The 18,999-nt window shown below is 39.7% G+C and overlaps 2 protein-coding genes across 2 annotated transcripts; both read right to left on the reverse strand.

Annotated features, from left to right (window-relative positions):
• Positions 1-1,547: 1,547 nt before the first annotated feature.
• LOC137073706 (zinc finger protein 724-like) lies at positions 1,548-7,623 on the reverse strand. The gene is made up of 3 exons (XM_067442408.1): positions 7,519-7,623; positions 7,075-7,321; positions 1,548-3,089 (listed from the first exon to the last, which is right to left on the reverse strand). The coding sequence occupies exons 1-3, from the start codon at positions 7,621-7,623 to the stop codon at positions 2,119-2,121; spliced, it is 1,323 nt and encodes a 440-aa protein (XP_067298509.1). The 3' UTR covers positions 1,548-2,118.
• Positions 3,630-17,619, reverse strand: LOC137072687 (zinc finger protein 25-like). The gene is made up of 6 exons (XM_067440607.1): positions 17,546-17,619; positions 16,882-17,049; positions 15,926-16,247; positions 7,519-10,345; positions 6,974-7,321; positions 3,630-3,676 (listed from the first exon to the last, which is right to left on the reverse strand). The coding sequence occupies exons 2-4, from the start codon at positions 17,047-17,049 to the stop codon at positions 9,342-9,344; spliced, it is 1,494 nt and encodes a 497-aa protein (XP_067296708.1). The 5' UTR covers positions 17,546-17,619; the 3' UTR covers positions 3,630-3,676; positions 6,974-7,321; positions 7,519-9,341.
• Between the last annotated feature and the right edge of the window lie 1,380 nt (positions 17,620-18,999).

Raw genomic sequence — 18,999 nt, forward strand, 5'->3', positions numbered from 1 at the left:
TTGGTAAGGAATATTATAGATACAAATATACAGTATTGGAAAATTTGGAATTTGTTTGATTTGTATTACTCTGTGGATGAAACTATGCAAGCTTAAACGCTAGGAATTACCCATAGGGAGGTTTATTGTCCCATACAGTCGACTTGAGGTAAATAATGGTCATTTCTTGCCCTGACGTGCCATGTTTTTCAGTTAGTATTACTGTTATAATAAGATGTGTGCGAGTTTTGTGTTTACATGAGACCAATGTGAGTATAAACAGAGACTTCCCTCATCTGTAAATGTGCAGTGAAGGTAAAGTAGCTTACACTTTTCCTGCCAGAGTATTAATTTCTACCAATATCTTACCCATCATGGTGGTACAAATGCTCTGAAACAAAACAGATGACAAAAACAAGCTTTCTTTATTAAATGAAAACCATCCCAAAGAAAACCAGCCGACAATAAAAGGAGGTTGCCTTACAGTCATCCTTGAGCCACTTTCAAACACATACAATTTTTTTTAATGGCATTATGGCACTCATAGATACTATTTTAATTTGAGGTTTTTTAATAGTTCAAGTTCTGTAAAGTTTAAGATACAATCATTGTTCTGCTCTGTTAAAGATGCCTACATCCACAGAGTTTGTTTCAATTCATACTGCCAAACAACATGAAAGCTTAATATAACACTGCCCCCTACTGGCAGAAAGAGCTCAATGTACAGTTTCAGGATGAGATGATTTACTGATGAAATGATTACAGTGGGGCAAAAAAAGTATTTAATCTGCCACCAATTGTGCTAGTTCTCCCACTTAAAAAGACGAGAGAGGCCTGCAATTTTCAGATGTAACCAAAATAGAACTTTTTGCTAAAAACTCAACTTGTTGTGTTTGGAGGAGGAAGAATGCGGAGTTGCACCATACCTTCTGTGAGGCATGGGGGTGGAAACATCATGTTTGGGGCTGTTTTTCTGCAAAGGGACCAGTACGACTGATCTGTGTAAAGGAAATAATGAATGGGGCCTTGTGTCATGAGATTGAGTAAAAACCTTCCATCAGCAAGGGCATTGAAGAAGAAACGTGGCTAGGTCTTTCAGCATGACAATGATCACAAACACACTGCCTGTGCCTTCGTAAGAAGCATTTCAAGGTCCTGGAGTCTCCATATCTCAACCCCATAGAAAATCTTTGGAGGGAGTTTAAGATCTGTGTTGCCCAGCGACAGCCCCAAACATCACTGCTCTAGAGGAGATCTGAATGGAGGAATGGGCCAAACTACCATTAACAATTTGTAAAAATCTTGTGTAAACTTGCCGATAACACTTGATCTCTGTCATTGCCAACAAAGGGTATATAACAAAGTATTGAGATGAACTTCTGTTTTTAGCCAAATACTTATTTTCCACCCTAATTTGCAAATAAAATATTTAAAAATCAGACAATGTGATTTTCTCAAAAAAAAAATCCCACATTCTGTCTCTCATAGTTGTGAAGTGTACCTAGGATGAAAATTACAGACCTCTCTCATCTTTTAAAGTAAGAGAACTTGCAAAATTTGTGGCTGACTAAATACTTTTTTGCCCCAATGGTAAGGTTTATCTCCTGTATGAACTCGCTCATGGACCTTCAGGACATCTGATTGAACAAATGTCTTGCCACACTGAGAACACTTGTATGGTCTTTCTCCTGTATGAATCATCTGATGAAGTCTAAAGTGAATTGGATCATAAAAGCTCTTCCCGCAGGTGGAGCAAAGGTACGGTTTCTCTCCGGTGTGAATCCTCTCATAACAAACCAAATAAGATTTGAGACGGAATCGTCTATCACAGTGTTCACATGGATAATGTTTCTCCTCAGAGTGTATTTTTTTTATGTGACTTTAGACCGCTTATGCCGTCGCACATGGATCTTCATGGAACTTAACTGAGCAAAAGTCTTGTCACAATGTGAGCATTTATAAGGTTTTTCTCCCGTGTGAACTCTGAGATGCATTTTGAAAGCAAAAGGACTAGCGAAGCTCTTCCCGCAGTAGGAGCACAGGTACGGTTTCTCTCCAGTGTGAATCCTCTGATGGGTTTTGCAGTGAGTCAAATGATGGAAACGTTTCTCACAGTGTTTGCATTGATACGGTTTGACATCAGAGTGTATTTTTTTTGTGTAACTTAAGAGATGTTGAGTTTGTAAATGTTTTTTCACATTCACTGCACTTGTATGGTCTCTCATTGCAGTGCATGAGTAGATGGTTCTTCAGAGTCGATCTCAGGTTGAAGCTCTTCTCGCAGTGAGGACACTTGGACAGGCTCTCATTGGTGTGTGTGAGTAGATGTTTCTTCAGATTCGATCTCTGGTTGAAGCTCATCTCGCAGTGAGTGCATTTAAATGGCCTCTCAGTGCTGTGTGTGAGTAGATGGCACTTCAGTGTTGATCTCAGGTTGAAGCTCTTCTCGCAGTGAGGACACTTGTACAGCCTCTCATTGGTGTGTGTGAGTAGATGGCTCTTCAGACCCCATTCCTGGTTAAAGCTCTTTTCACATTGATGGCATTTGTACGGCCTCTCATTGGCATGTATGGGCAGATGTTTACTCAGGTGGGCTCGCTGGTTGAAGCTCTTCTCACATTGATTGCACTTGTATGGCCTCTCATTGGTGTGTATGCGCAGATGGTTTTTCAGAGTTGATCTCAGGTTGAAGCTCTTCTCGCAGTGAAGACACTGGTACGGCTTCTCCCCCGAGTGGATTCTCTTATGCTTTGAAAGATTTCCTTTGGTGCGGAAATACTTGTCACACTCACTGCAGTGGAAAGTCTTTTCGCTGTGTCTCTTCATGTGAACTCTCATATTTAGAGGAGTGGTGAAAAAATCCTTCCCGCACTGTTCACAGTGAAACTCTTTCTCTACGCTGTGCTCTTTTGAATGAAGTCTCCTCTCTTCTGAGGTAGGGAAGCTGATGTTGCATATCCTGCAGGTGAAGTCTTTCTGTTCTGTGAGTTTTCTCTGACGTCTCACTATATTTTCCCGTTTGCTGAATGTTTTTCCACAGTCAGTCACTGTCCGTCGCTCTTTGGATGTAGAGGCAGTTTCTCCATCAGAAGATGAACCAGCGGTGCCATCTGAAAGGAACAAAATGGGCTTAAAAGTTTGAACTTTTTCTATAACTTCTAAAAATTAAAATTGTGATATAGTGCAGTTATCAAACTGTAAAAGCAGTGTTGTAAAAGTCTGATGTGATATTTAATCTCAGTGATTTTTTTACACTTGTGCAGCTCATGATATGCTGTTCTCAGTGTCTCAAATTGCCAGAATTCACAAATGCTGCTCCACATCAATTTAGGTCTGCGCGATTAATCGATTTCAAACAAAAGAAAATCAACATTTGGCTTAGAGATTAAGACATCGCAAAGGCTGAGATTTTAATTTTAATTCATATTTGCATATTAGTGAACAAAGTCAGTCGAGTGTTTGAAATGTCCTTCTGTGAGCTTATGTGGCTTCTTATCACAGAGTGAGGCAAACTATATTATTTTATGATAAATACTCGATTTCCATTGCATTATAATATACTTTATTATTATAAAAATACCAGAGAAGGCTAGAAGAAGTCAAATACACCATATATTGCTGCAGTCTTGCATTTGTTGTCTTCATGTTTAATTTTCTTCTTATTCAGCTACAGCGTTAGCATCACATTAGGGATGTTCTGAAAATGTTAATACTTTTGTGAGGCAAATGTGGAGTTTCTGTGCCAGGGCGCCATCTGGCGTCCAGTATGAATGAAACAGAAGCGGTACTTCCACCTACGTCCAAAGTGACCATTCAAACGTGATTCCATAATGCTTGATGCATCACAGAGCAGCACAAGACAAACAATTGTGGTTAAAAATTGTATACATTTTTTTATAGCAAATGTCTGATGGTTTTTCTAGGTCAGAGCCTACTCCTCGTCTGGGATCTTGCAAACCTCCGAAGCCCTTCGTCTGAAAGTGCATTGACTAGGACCTTCAACCACTGGTTCCCATTGAAGTCCATTATGTGGAGAAAAATCATGGAATGTTTTTTGTTGTCACATTAAAAATGAAGATACTTAAGACTTTTTATAATAATTAGGGCCGGGACTCGATTAAAAAAATTAATCTAATTAATTAGAGGCTTTGTAATTAATTAATCAAAATTAATCACATTTTAATTGCATATAAATATTTGACCTGAGAACAATGAGAAGTAATTTTTCACATGTATTTTTAGTATACCATTGAATAATGACTGAATACATAAGCTTAATCAACAAAATATTGTTGATTTATTTCAGTCCAGCAGACCAGCGCAATGTTTGCCATTAAGTTTAGCAAAAGCATATTTGTGATATTTGAGGCTCGATGTGCTGCGGTGATACGCTAACTCCCTGTTGTATAGCTTGCACACAACCATGCTCTTGTTGACGCTTCCATTCTTTCGTTTTTTAAAACAAAATTTTCCATCCACAGGGCCAAGCAAAGCAGTCTCATCAGCTTCTTCGTTCATGTTCACTCATGGTTTGTTGTTATCGTGACTCGTGAGCGCTAGTTGGTGTTCCAGGATAATCAGTCCGTCGAAACTCGTTCATTGAAAAACGTTCCGCGGTGCAAAAATAAGTGTGGTTAATTATTTTTTTTTTGCATAATTAATTAATGCGTTAAAGTCACGTAATTAATTAATCTTAATTAACGCGCTAAAGTCCCAGCCCTAATAATAATATCATATTTTATAATAAATTCTTAGTCTTTTATAATGATTTATAGTCATAGGCTGCCAGCATTAAGCATGTAGTAAACATTGTTATAACATTACTTATTGATTAGTCTTATATCTGTTCTAGAGACATGTTACATCTTTTTGATAAAGCTCTAATTAGTTTACTTCGCAAATATGTTTCAAATTCACACTGAATGCATTGATGAATGTAAAATGTGCATGCGTGTCAAAATTGTGATTAAAATGGCAATATTCATCAAAGAAATCGTGATGGGTTAGCCTGGATGCCAGCCGAACTTAGCCCCGCCCACAACATTTTTAGGTCGGGCAATTTGGTCTGGCATTGCTCCATAGAGGAGTAATTATCCCTGAACAGAAACTGTTCGGACCAATGAAATCATCGGGGCGGGCTTTAGACGATGACGGACAGATGATCAACAGAAACTGACCAATGAGATCATCAGGGCGGGCTTTAGACGATGACGGACAGATGATCAACAGAAACTGACCAATGAAATCATCAGGACGGGCTTTAGACGATGACGGACAGATGATCAACAGTAGCGTAATCATCACATCATCAAAAGGGCTTGGGTTATATTTACTCGAATCCTAAACGGAGAGCTTGTTTATATCTGCATCACCTTCAAAATTTCTCTCTGAAATGATGATCATGTTGGGTAAGTACTCTGTGTATCAATAAATTATTTTATTTTTTTACAACACCGGCAAAGATCGTTTATTCCAGCGTGTGTGCAGACAGGGTTGCCAAGTTTTTACAACAAAACCCGCCAACTACTAGCCCTAAACAATAGCTTTTCGGGGGGTTCTCCGGAAAAAAAAGGGGGTTTAGGGGGTAAAATGTGTGTTATTTTGGCAAGGTTGCCTGCTAAAATTCGCACTTAGGGGTCTATATATCACATAATAGTCGCTTCAACCCTTGGACATAGAAAACAACCGCGGAAAAAAACGCGGACTTGGCAACACAGTGTTAGCTGAGCTCTGTCTGTTAACATTTGACAATGCGTCGCTTCGTTGCTCTGATTGGTTTGCAACATTGGGCTGCGATTGTGAGGCGTGTTTCAACCGAACCAGGAAAGAAATCAATTTTCTTTCTTCACATCAATTGATGTCTTTCCTGGTTCGGTTGAAACACGCCTCATAATCGCAGCCCAATGGAGCGGTTTCAGACTCATATTCTGACTAGAATTGAGTATGACCACGTCAGGCTAGTGATGGGTATCACTACACATGATTTGTCTGGCTATCACCCGACCAAGATCAATTTAAAATTGAACATTGGTCTGGGGAGTCTGCTCTGTATTTTCTACTCCACAAAGGGCGTAATCAACTGGCATCATTCAAATAACTCTGTACGCAATTGGATAGTGTTTCAACCAATCAGACCACAAGAGGCGTGATCACTGGGGAACGACCCATCACATCTGTCATTGTGTTAAAAGTCCTGTTCTTCGCGATTCCATCTTTCAAACTTTAGTTAGTGTGAAATGTTGCTGTTATAGCATAAATAATACCTGTAAAATTATAAAGCTCAAAGTTCAATGCCAAGCGAGATATTTTATTGAACAGAAGTTCCCTTTCAAAGCCTACAGCAAGCGGCCGGTTTGGACTACACCGCTGCACTTCCTGCTGTGATGACGTCACTAGAACCGTTTGTTGACTAAAGCTCCGCCCACAAGATCACGCAAAATAGGGGGCGTGGTCTCGTTGCTCTCCCGCGTGGAGAAGAGCGCGCATTCAGCGCTCGCATCGCCCCGTTATGGTAAGAGGCGGGATCTTTCCGGGCAAAGTGCGCTAAGCTGCTGTCCAATCACAACACGGGAAGCACTGGCCCAATCAGATCTCGTTACGTGTTTCTGAAGGAGGGACTTCATAGAACAAGGAAATCATCAGGCCGTTTAGGACAGAGGAAACAGCGCTGTACAGATAAGTCAATTGTGTGAAAAATACTGTTTTTACACGCGAAACATGAACTCATGTTATATTGCACACTGTAAACACAATCAAAGCTTCGAAAACACGCGAAGAACGGGACCTTTAAACCCGCTAATAGCGCCAGATGGATAGGCCAGTCTGTGATTGGTTCCCGCAAAAGTGTAACAGGAGCAGTAAATGATTGTATGAGTTTCCAGGCTGAAATCAAATCACCGGCAGATCAGGCTGGGTTTACCCAGGCTAACACATGATATCTTTACGATAATAATAATAATTCTGCTAATTCAGGTCAAAAAACAAAGAAACATACCTGAAGGAACAAAATCGTCATCATCGTCAACATCATTATTCTGATTGTCATCATCATTATTCTCATCCTCAATCCAATCTTCAATTCCTCCTCCTTTATACTCTGTTGTTGTTCGTCAGGTGTGGTTTCGTCTCCTCTGCTCTTCATCAGGTTCCTGCAGTCCTCCAGTTTGACGAAGCACATCTTCAGTGGTGTCTGCAGCATCTGCTGTTCTCCAGCGTTACAGTCAGAGGTTTGATCAGCGGATCCATGATCCTCTGCATCAGTATAACACATTAAAGTGAGGCTGAGCTCTGAATCCTGAGCTTCTGTCCCATCAGTCACACACACTGAAACCTTCTCCAGATCCTGAAAAACACATCACAGATAAACACAAATAAAGATCAACCTGTTGATATTAGCCTCATTACTCAGCTGTTATCTCTAGAGGTTATACTGGTGGCATGTTTTGCTGCTGGCTTAATTTGAGATGTGCATAAGAAGTGAGAAGCTAACAAATCTTTGGTTTGATTGAGCTGAAGGATGAAATGATGAGCGGCTCAAACCTCTCTGTTGGGTTTGTCTCCTCTTTCTCTCAGCTTTGCCTCCAGTGACGCCACCTCTTTCTTCAGCTGACAGATTTCACTGATGAAATCCTCAATATCCAGCATGGACAGATCAGTTCCTGGAAGCAACTGGAGAAAGAGAGAGGCGTGTTTTCTTTCGTTCGTTTTGATCATTTGTTACTACTTTGCCCGATTGATATTTTGGTATTGAAACTTTGTTTTGGTTACGACTTTGAAATTGTTTATACACACCAGGTAAGGAGCGGTTGCCACCTTATGTGTTTATGTTTGTTAGTTAGTGTAGCTTAGTTGGTTTAGGTGTTTATTTCTGTCTTTATTTTTAAGATAGTTAAGTGCTTCCATTGATAATTGAGTTGGTTTTTGTTTTGTTGATTACTTTGCTTTAGCACCGCTCATAGTCCCACGCTTTTTGTTTTACTATTTTATATATATATTCTGTAAATATTCTTTCCTATGATCACTATATTACTTTGTAAATCAGCCGGGTGTTTGTTGGTTTATTTATGATTTTTGGAATTACTAAAAGAGTAAAACTTTAAATCTGCCTCTGCCTGATTCATCTCGTCATACATTTATCAGTAACTGAACCCGTTCTTTTTTCATTTCAATTTATTTTACTTTAATACATGTTACCGACCTTATTACTCCTAGACATATTTTTTAATAGGGAGATGTAACAGTACATAATGCTCATTTCTTGCCCTAACGTGCCATGTTTTTCAGTAAGTATTACTTCTAAAAGAAGCTGTGGCCAAGTTTTACATGAGACCAATGTGTCTGTATACAGACTTCCTCCATCTACAAATGTGCAGTGAAGGTAAAGTTGCTAACACTTCTCTCACCTCACTTCTTACCTATCATGGTAGCACTAATGCTCTCTCGATGAACACAGATGACATAGAAAATTAAAATCACAGTGTAAAAGTAAAACCAAGCTTACTTTATTAAATGAAACTCATCCTAAAGTAAACCAGCCAACAATAAAAGAAGGTTGCAACTGCCTCAGTGAAGCAGCTTCACAGTGTTAAACAAGAAAATATTGCAACAAAATTTGATTCGGCTGTACAGTCGCTGTGGAGAAAACTGTGATGTTATCAGCTTATTTTATTTTATCATATAGCGGCAATGTGGGCAGATCAGTAATATAGCTGATACAGTTCATTTAGTAATTAACTTTATTTGGATATTTAGTTGAAAACTTAATCGAAATATTATTGTCCCCAACTGAGCAAACCAAGCCAAAGGCGACAGTGGCAAGCAACCAAAACTCCATCAGGGCATGATGGAGAAAAATAGGCTTTTTATTAGTTCAAGTTCTGTCATGTTTAAGATAAAATCATTGTTCTGCTCTGTTGAAGACGCCTACATCCACAGAGTCTGTTTCAATTCATACTGCCAAACAACATGAAACCTTAATGTAACACTGCCCCCTACTGGCAGAAAGAGCTCAATGTAAAGTTTCAGGATGAGATGATTTACTGATGAAATGATAATATGGCAGAGGTGTCCAAATTCTGTTCTGCAGAGTTTATCTCAGACTTAAATTCAACACACCTGCCAGTCATTTTCTAGTATTGCTACTAAGACTAAATCAGATGGTTCAGGTGTGTTTAACTTGGAATGGAGCTAAACGTTTCGGGACAGTGGGCATCCAGGAGAAGAATTGGACAATTTAGTTCCCTAAAAACGCGTTTCAAGAACCAATATCATTCCCAGTTACTGTGGGGCGAACACGCCAAAAAGCGGATACTTCCACCAACAGTTAAAGAAATAAGAAAACAATCCACTGGTGCGAAAGCTCCCTACAAATTATCCTGGAGCAGTTTTTCTTCAGCATGTTTCTTCTGGTGGGTCTGAAAACTGCCTAAATAAGCGAATCTCTCGCCGCAGATGGAGCAATGGTAAGGTTTCTCTCCCGTATGAACTCGCTCATGAGTCTTCAGGACGTCTGATCGGGCAAATGTCTTGTCACACTGGGAACACTTGTATGGCCTTTCTCCTGTATGAATCCTCTGGTGCATGGCCAGGTTAGTGTGTTGCTTGAAACTCTTCCCACAAACACTACAGTGATACGGTCGTTCTCCAGTGTGAACTCTCTGATGAAATAAAAATTGAGTTGGATTATAAAAGCTCTTCCCGCAGACGGAGCAAAGGTACGGTTTCTCTCCGGTGTGAACCCTCTCATGACAAACCAAATTAGATTTTTGCCGGAATTGTCTATCACAGTGTTTGCACTGATACGGTTTCTCCCCAGAGTGTATTCTTTGATGTAACTTTAGAGAACTTGAGTTTGTAAAGGTTTTCCCACATTCGCTGCACTGGTATGGCTTCTCCTTGGTGTGAACACGCAGATGGATCGTCAGATGGGGTTTGTGATTGTAACTCTTCTCGCACTGAGAACACTTGTACAGCTTTTCGCCCGTGTGGGTTCGCTTATGAGCATCAAGATTCCCTTTGGTGCTGAAATACTTGTCACACTCACCGCAGTGGAAAGGTTTTTCACCCGTGTGTGTCTTCATGTGAACTCTCATATTTGAAGGAGTGGTGAAAAAATCCTTACCACACCGTTCGCAACGAAACTGCTTCTTCACATTGTGCTCTTTTGACCTATGACTCATTGTTAAGGTAGGAAAGCTGCGGTCACAGGTGAAGTCTTTCTGTTCTGTGTGTGTTCTCTCATGTCTTGTTAAATGTCCCTGTGAGCTCAATGTTTTCCCACAGGTGGTGCAGGAGTATCTCTTGGCCGCCGGCTGATCTTTTGATTTTGAGGTTGTTTCTTCAAAAGTAGATGAACCATTATTCGGATCTGAAAAAAAGGTATTCAAATGTTTAACTTAAAATGAACACAAATAGATTTAATGATTTACACGTAACATCATAGATAATTCTATAATATCGTCTATAACTTCTAGAGCTTAAAAATGTATCAAAATAAATGTGAAAATGTGAACCCAGTGTTAAATCAACTCTGCTCAGAGCACATATGGTCCCACACTACAAAGTGTTAAAGTAACATTAATAAATTACTTTAATAATAAATTACCACTTATGGTCAATGATGAGATTAGTGAATTATTCTACCTTATGAGGATAAAATATGTACCACCTGATAAACTGTTTTTGGCTTCCTTTGTAACAAATGACATGTTTCAATAAACACTGCTCCAAAGACCTCAAACCGAACTCAAACCAAAAAAGTAGAAAACGAGTCACATAATGGTGACCAAACATTTTCAATACAACATCAACATCTAAACCTCTGATAATTCTCAATAAGAGCTTCTGTAGATGTCTGACAGAAATAAAGTCAGTCTGGTTAGTAATGTGTGAAGCTGGTAATGCTGTTTGTGGAGTTGTTTAATCCTCTGATGAGATCTTCAGAGATTTAATGTCTTCTTCTATCTTCAGTTGATTTCATCTCAGGCCTAGTCCACAAGTACACAGGTAATTTTATTAACCAGAGATTTTCCTCCTCCATTTTAAAAGACAATTGCATCCACACAAGCACGGTTTAAAAAAAATAATCTGTCCAAATGAAAACGTAAAACCACGCTATGATTGGCTGCCTGATTTCCGCATGGGCCCCATCCACCGATGCACAGAGGGATGCCATGGGCTCGGTTAAACCCTTCTACAAGTTCCTTTACTTTGGACTCAGTGACGGGTAACTGTATGGTACAGGGCCCAAGTGGACTCTTATAGCTTCACACACTTGCCTTACAATTTTGTATTACTGCATTATTCCGCCTTTGTTCTGCAATACAATGAGATAACGGCACATGTACCTGTAGGCTAAACGTGATATAAGCGGCGTTAACATTATATTTGAAAAATTATATATAACAAAATTATATTTGAATGTAGCCTATTGTGTGTTTTGTCTTTTTTTTATTTTATTTTACATACATCAGAGTTTTGCGGGTGCGGGCAGGAGTGTAACACATACGTTGCGGGAGCGGGCGGTAATGGTCAGAAATTCGGCAGGCGCAGGCGCGAGCGGGCGCGGGATGAAGAAAACAGTCCCACGCAGGGCTCTAGCGCACACTTCGACTTCACAAGCCGAAATCTCCAGTTTCACCATCTACACTACAACACTGCAACCGGAGTTTCTAAAAATCTTCACCCTGGCTGGAGTTTTCAAAAACGTCAGTCAATTCAAGAGTTGGATTGAGAGACTATTAAACATGCGGTTAACTCACTGGGTCGTCACATAAAAAAATTAAATCTTTAATTTAACAAACAAAAAATTGCTCTGAACATTTTTCTAAATAAGGTTAATAAAGAAACGAAACGAAATATAACTACTCTGACATTAAAGGGGGGGGTGAAATGCTGTTTCATGCATACTGATCTTTTTACACTGTTAAAGACTTGGAATCCCATACTAAACATAGACAAAGTTTCAAAAGTTAAGGTGGACGTTTGATGGGAGTATTTCTTTGTCAAAAATACTACTTCCGGTTAGTCATAAGTTTCGGCAAGTTTTTTGAGATCATGCGTCCCCTTTGACGTTAATGGGGGCGGAATTTCCTTGTATGGGCCGTACGGGCTCTTCTACCGGAAGCGTGTGAGAGAGAGAGAGAGGGAGAGAGCGAAAGCAACAGGCTACGCCCATCAAAGCGCTGGCTTGTAGGATGCGGCACAGGTGATGTGCACATAACAATGTCACCAAAAAAGTGGGTTTTTGGTTGCCAGACCAAGACAGTCCTGCACAGATTCCCCAAAAACCCCGCGTTAAGGCAACAGTGGATGTAATTTGCTTTTCCGGATCAGCAACTGAGTTGCGCGAATGTTTATATCTGTTCGCTGCATTTCGGTGCCGACTGTTTCATAAACAAGGCCCAGCTCGACGCCGGATTTTCCCGATCGCCTAATGCTGAAGGATGGAGCAGTCCCAACGATAAAGGTCCCAACGTTAGAACCGCAGGCGGTGAGTGAGACTGCTTCAAATGTCTGTGTTTTTGCCTATGCTCATCAAGTAGCCCAAACATGATCACGTATAGTTAATTGATCAATGGAGCATGCGATGTGTAGTGCGTGTACATTTGTTTAGCTGGCCACTATATGTGTAACTTTATGTTTGTGTATTGTAAAAGCACTCCAAACAACAATACACAAAGAGGGGGGAAATATGTTGAACTAAATAAGCGCGCTTCTTCATTCAAATGCGCTACTATTCCGTGTCTTTCTATGTAAACACTAACTAGCCTGCCGTGCAAAACCAGTCCGCTTACTAACGTCTACACAAACCACGCGTAAACACACACACACACGTGCACAACTGCACTTCCCACATGTACACCTTCAAAGACAAAAATACGACGATATAATTCAAGTATAAATATGTAAATAACACAAGCCGCTAAGCATATTATATAGTTAGTGTATAACTTGTACCACATAGAGACGTCCTGCTCTAGTCGTTTTTGCTGCTGCTCCTGTTCAACTGCAGCCTCTGGGTCTGATTCCGGATCATAGATGTATGGCTGTATCTGATTAAAAGCCATATTTTTATTTTGAATAAAGTTTTTTTCCCGCTGTTAGGGATGACACAGCTTTACGACGCACTCGACTCAACACAATAGCAGCAGTGAGCACACGTCATCATTTAGCTCCGCTCACACGACACGCCCCCACCCGCTCGGCTTTTTTCGGAAAGACTCGGAACAGCGCATCTTTCTTATATAATTATTAAAAAAATAAAGACTTTTCGGAGATATGCAGGATGCAATGCTACTCTATAGGTACTCAAGATTGACATGACACTGACTGAAACTGAGTGTTTCACCCCCCCTTTAAAAACAAAGTAGGCTAGTTGTTATACCACCACAAAGGCATTTTTGACGAGCTGAGGCAGGCTGATAGGCTATCCTACTGCTCGCAACGGCGCTCAAAAAAAACGAAACGGGCTACACAATGTAAAAAAATAAAATAAAATAAAAGTACATGCAGGTGTCTTATAGCCTACCTTACACTTCAGCAAAATTAATATAAATCCGATCTTCAATTCCCGCGGTATATGCTCATTTAACGGAGTTCACATCAAAGCAAAAGATTCCAGCATTTCAGGGTGCGTTCACACTCGTCATGTTTGGTTCGATTGAAACGAACCCTGGTGCGGTTGATCGGTTAGTGCGGCTCATTTGAACATATGTGAACGCTGCCATCCGAACCCTGGTGCGCACCAAACAAGCGGACCGAGAGCGCTAAAAAGATGGGTCTCGATCCGCTTCCAAACGAACTCTGGTGCGGTTCGATTGATATATGAACGCAACACGGACCAAAGACAGGACGTAATGTCACAAGATGCGACGCATAATGCAGCTGATTTGACGACGCGGAAAGATCGGTGTATCCAAAATGAGTAACGTTAACGTTAGAGGGCAAACGTAGAGCAACGAGGAAGAGCCTCATCAATATTTGGTCCGACGAGCATGTTTCGAAAATGCTAGAACAAACACAAAAAGCAGACCTGGCTCTTCTCATCAGAGGACCTGCTGCCCATTATTAGCAGGTACAGACGACAGAACGGCCGTCTCTTTTGCACAACGGAGGAAATCCTGCTGCTGTTTTGAATGTTTTGAACATTTTATGAGCTCTTCATGAGTTCTCAGCGGGTAAAAATAATGCCACATGTACACGCATAAAATGATCGCGTTTAATCCGGCACACAGCGTTGTTCTGAACATTTCATGAGCTCTTCATGAGTTCTCTGGTAAAAAATAATGCCATATGTGTTACACGCATAAAATGATCGCGTTTAATCCAGCACACAGCGTTTTTTTGAATGTTGTGAACATTTCATGAGCTCTTCATGAGTTCTCTGGTAAAAAATAATGCCATATGTACACGCATAAAATGCCCGCGCGTGTAATCCGCACACAGCGTTGTTTTGCATGTTCGGTAAGCAGCTCCTAAGTCATATAAGCCGACCAATCCGGTTGTGAGCGTCTCCCTGTGCCTTTGGTTCGGTAACTTTAGGTTCGCTGTTAAAAATGCCCGTGTGAACGCTAAGCGGACCAGGACTATATGTTTGTTTTTGTTTTTTGGTCCGGACCAAACTAACCGAACTACAAGTGTGAACACACCCTTATTCAGCAGCCCATTTCAAATTCAAAGATCGCAATATGAGAGAGAGGGACCTAAGCACTGGTAAGATCATTAGTCTCATTCATTTATATTGAAGATGATTGTGTTTTGTGTGACTTATTTTAAAGTTTCATTTACGGCCATTTGCATTGGCTTGCTTTACTCATTTGCAGCGATGTTGCAGTAGCACTATCATATCTATCTGACTACAACACAACACGCTCTCACACATTTATTTTTTAATTATTTGCCAGGAGTAAAATTTACACATGTGGTTTAAACAACCAGATACATTTACATTTGTCCGGTTTAGTTTGAAATGCTTTCATGCACCTTCTGAATTGGTTTGTTTGAGTGATCGGAATTAAATACGTCTCGAAAGACTCTCGGAAGGCATTTAGGCCTACTCCTGGTCACTTCGCAATCAGATAGATACCTGGTCAGAGAAAACGAATGAAGGAACCAGTTGTAAAAAGGCCATAACTCTAGCAGCTGCACTGAAGAAACGGACTCTTTAACCCTGCGCGAGCCATATCTTGACAGTGGCGCAAGCTATCATGGTCTCATGTTGTTTCCAACAGCACAGCACATCTCATTGTTCATTTTAATAATCAAAATAAATATAAAACGAAGGAGAAGCCTAAAAAAAGGGGCGTAAAAAAGTTGGGGCCGTCAGGCTAGGGCATAAATGCAGAGCTCTAGTCAGGATATATTATTGACGTTACTGTTAAAAATGCACTTCCAATAAAGTGTGTTGCCAAAAACAGTTGTCATTTCTATGTTGAGGCGGCAGGTGTGTTGTCGGCAACTGCTGAATGTAACTAATAAAGTAACTTGTAATCTAACTTAGTTACTTTTAAAATAAAGTAATCTGTAAAGTAACTAAGTTACTTTTAAAAGGAGTAATCAGTAATCAGATTACTTTTTCAAAGTAACTGTGGCAACACTGCCGAATATTGCATTTGCGTGTGGACGAACAGCCAAACCATTTAGAAAAAGCTGCGGTTTTAAAAATGCCCGTGTTCGTGTGGACAGGGCCTAAAGCTGTGGCTGAAGTCAGTTGTAGTTCCTGTGTTTCTCTGTCCGTCAGTGATTCTGCTTGTTAACAGCAGGTGTTTATCACTAATGCTCAATCATCACTTAATTATTCTCTTAATTATCACATTAACTCTAACACTGCTTCAGTGTTACTTTAACACTCTGTAGACAACTCTGAGAAGATTTTGCTGTATACATTTTTACCCAAATTCCTACCATGAGTTGCCATAACAAAAGATCACAGATAGAAGAAACATACCTACAGGAATAAAATCATAATCGTCATCATTCCCATCCTCCACCTCCTCCTCATCCTCCACCTCCTCCTCATCATCCTCCTGGCTCTGTTGTTGTTCATCTGCTTTGGTTGCGTCTCCTCTGCTCTCTATCAGGTTCCTGCAGTCCACCAGTTTGACGAAGCACATCTTCAGTGGCATCTGCTGTTCTCCAGCGTTACAGTCAGAGGTTTGATCAGCAGATCCATGATCCTGAGCGTCAGTATAACACATTAAAGTGAGGCTGAGCTCTGAGTCCTGAGCCTTTGTCCCATCAGTCACACACACAGAAACCTTCTCCAGATCCTGTAAAAACACATCACAGATAAACACAAATAAAGATCAACCTGTTGATATTAGCCTCATTACTCAGCTGTAGGAGTGTCACGATACATCACAATATTAAAATGCGTCGATGTGTGTCGTTGATGTAAACGATATGATTCACAATAGAGTTGTTTTATCCAAGGTTCAACTTGCTGTGTTTATAAGGTATAAATATAATTCACCCAAAATATTTAATTCTGTCATCATGAACTCACCCTCATCTGGTTTCGTTTAACTTCTAAACACAAATGAAGATATTCTTTATGAAACCTGTGAGATTTCTGTCCCTCTATTTAAAGTCCATTATTCCTCTCAAACTTAAAAGATCAACAAAAGAAAATTCATATAGGCATCGTAAAAAATAATGAATCGAGTGTCTAATCCAAATCCAAGTCTTATGAAGAGACATGAGGGGAAAAAATTAAGTTTACGTTGTTTCTGTGACATTACTGAAAACTAAAAAAACTCTTTATATATAATCGTTATATTGGTGATTTGATGGCATATTTTGCTGCTGGCTTAATTTGAGATGTGCATAAGAAGTGAGAAGCTAACAAAACTTTGGTTTGATTGAGCTAAAGGATGGAAGGATGAAATGATGAGCGGCTCAAACCTCTCTGTTGGGTTTGTCTCCTCTTTCTCTCAGCTTTGCCTCCAGTGACGCCACCTCTTTCTTCAGCTGACAGATTTCACTGATGAAATCCTCAATATCCAGCATGGACAGATCAGTTCCTACTGATTTACAGCAGATCACGTCCATCTGCGCTTTCATGGTCAACATCTGAACACAAACACATCATTACTATAAAGATGCATTTATAATAGACTGATCAAACTCAAAATTACTTTACAATTATCAACGAAAGCAGAACTACAAAGAATAAGAAAATGATTATAATTTCTGAGAATATTCAGAAATATCAATTTCATATAAAAATGAACATGTTTTTAATGTTTAGTTTCAATATTGTAAGAGTGCCATTATAATACATTTAACACCTAAATTAACAGCTGGATTTAATAAACGCAGAGTTCATAAATTAAACATAATATGTGATACTTGTACTCGTTTCTACGTGTGTTAGACAATTATGTGTTATGGTTTTATTACAAATATCACAGAAAACACACATGTAAACAATGATAAGATGTGTGTAACTATTACAACAAATACTATCATACCCAAGCTAGTTATTTTGGTAAAATCGTGTTTAATTCGTTTTTTAATGATGAACAGCGACTACATTAAAATTCACAGGTTAAACTTAAACACATACCGAGCTCAGTCTCAGAGCGCCAGATTCGCTCTTTCTTCAGTGGTTTCACCGGCGGACTGAACAGCGTCACAGCGCCTCCTACAGGTTCCCGTAACAAATGCTAGATATTTTGAGAGATTTTACACACATAGCAAACTCTCTCCGGATTTTTCTCAATCAAAAGTACCCTCTTGATTTCTTGATTTCCTCCGACTGTTCACGTACTGTCATGATCTATTTCGCGTCTGAATCAGTTTAGCTCCGTAATCCTGAGGTAAATAACGGGTTCTTGCCCTGATGTGGTACTGACTTGTTTTTAATGCAATACATATACTTTACAACTATATTAGACACACATCAAAGAGACGTTCTGCCAAAAAAACACATTGTTTCCACCCAGAGGATTTATTTCTATCCAGTAAATATATCTTACCCTACATAGTGGCACAAATGCTCTGGGGAAATGAGATTGTGAAAAGAAAACCATGTAGGCCTATTTCTTGATTAAATAAAACTCATCCAAATGAAAACCATCGAACAATGGAAAAAAGGGTGCATCTTTCTTACAATCATCCTTGAGCCACTTGTTTAAACAAACATGTTTAACAGCATTATGAAATCCAGGCACTCATAGATAGGCTACTATTTTTAAGCTCTATCAAGTAATGATAATATAATCATTGTTCTATTTTGTCCATTTTATTTTTTGCCCTGCAAATACTTGAAAGCACGTGCACACAACAGGAAGTAAGTGCAAAAGACTGTCCCATGTAGGGATGTGTCAGTGATTTTTGTTCATCTGTTTTGCACATCACTTTTAAATTGTTAAAGTAAAAGTAAAATGCACACGGCTGTATGGACATTCATAACGGTGTGGAGCAGATGAGTGTGACCAAGTGTTTCAGTTCTTTCCTTCGGAAGTTTAGCTTTCGAAAGAAGGAACTGAAACACTTGCTCTGTGCCAATGGACATGCACCATTATGAATGCCATGCACATTTTACTTTCACTTTAGAATTAGCGCCAATTCGGGGGCAGCAATTGCTTGAATTGTGGGCTCATTATTTTTCCTAGTGAAAAACACAACTACAAAACAATACAATGACAAACTCCTTTAAATAGACACTTTTACATGTCGTTTTGAACCCAAATCTTCCGCCATTGTCTTCCCAGCAAACACGTCTACGTTGTGGCAACGTCTGTGGCACGTTGCATTTCTACTATGGCAACGTCGCATGTCGACGTGCTCGCAACATTGTAACAACGTAGAATTGTAAGACGCAACAGGGCTGTAGCAACGTTGTTGCGCAACATTCAGCAACTTCAAGACAACATTCTGACAACTTATTTTTTTAATGCTATATTCCCCATTCCCCATAGAGGTTCATTTTTAATTTCAGACATTATACTTTTTATATGCCTATTGTTTATCCTACTATTTATGGGCCTAACAGTAAATTAATTATAATCAACACCT

Source organism: Pseudorasbora parva, chromosome 4 (assembly GCF_024679245.1).
Source record: "Pseudorasbora parva isolate DD20220531a chromosome 4, ASM2467924v1, whole genome shotgun sequence".
Taxonomy (NCBI): Eukaryota; Metazoa; Chordata; class Actinopteri; order Cypriniformes; family Gobionidae; genus Pseudorasbora; species Pseudorasbora parva.

Bases quoted from the DNA above. Each gene is read 5' to 3' on its own strand.
- LOC137073706 (XM_067442408.1), bottom strand. From the start codon at position 7,623: ATGCTGGATATTGAGGATTTCATCAGTGAAATCTGTCAGCTGAAGAAA. The intron at 7,322-7,518 runs GTTTGAGCCGCT...TGTGTTTTTCAG, and splicing joins GAGACAAACCCAACAGAGAG to GATCTGGAGAAGGTTTCAGT. The intron at 3,090-7,074 runs GTATAAAGGAGG...TGTTCCTTTCAG, and splicing joins ACCTGACGAACAACAACAGA to ATGGCACCGCTGGTTCATCT.
- LOC137072687 (XM_067440607.1), bottom strand. From the start codon at position 17,049: ATGTTGACCATGAAAGCGCAGATGGACGTGATCTGCTGTAAATCAGTA. The intron at 16,248-16,881 runs GTTTGAGCCGCT...GTGTTTTTACAG, and splicing joins GAGACAAACCCAACAGAGAG to GATCTGGAGAAGGTTTCTGT. The intron at 10,346-15,925 runs GTATGTTTCTTC...CCTTTTTTTCAG, and splicing joins TTATGATTTTATTCCTGTAG to ATCCGAATAATGGTTCATCT.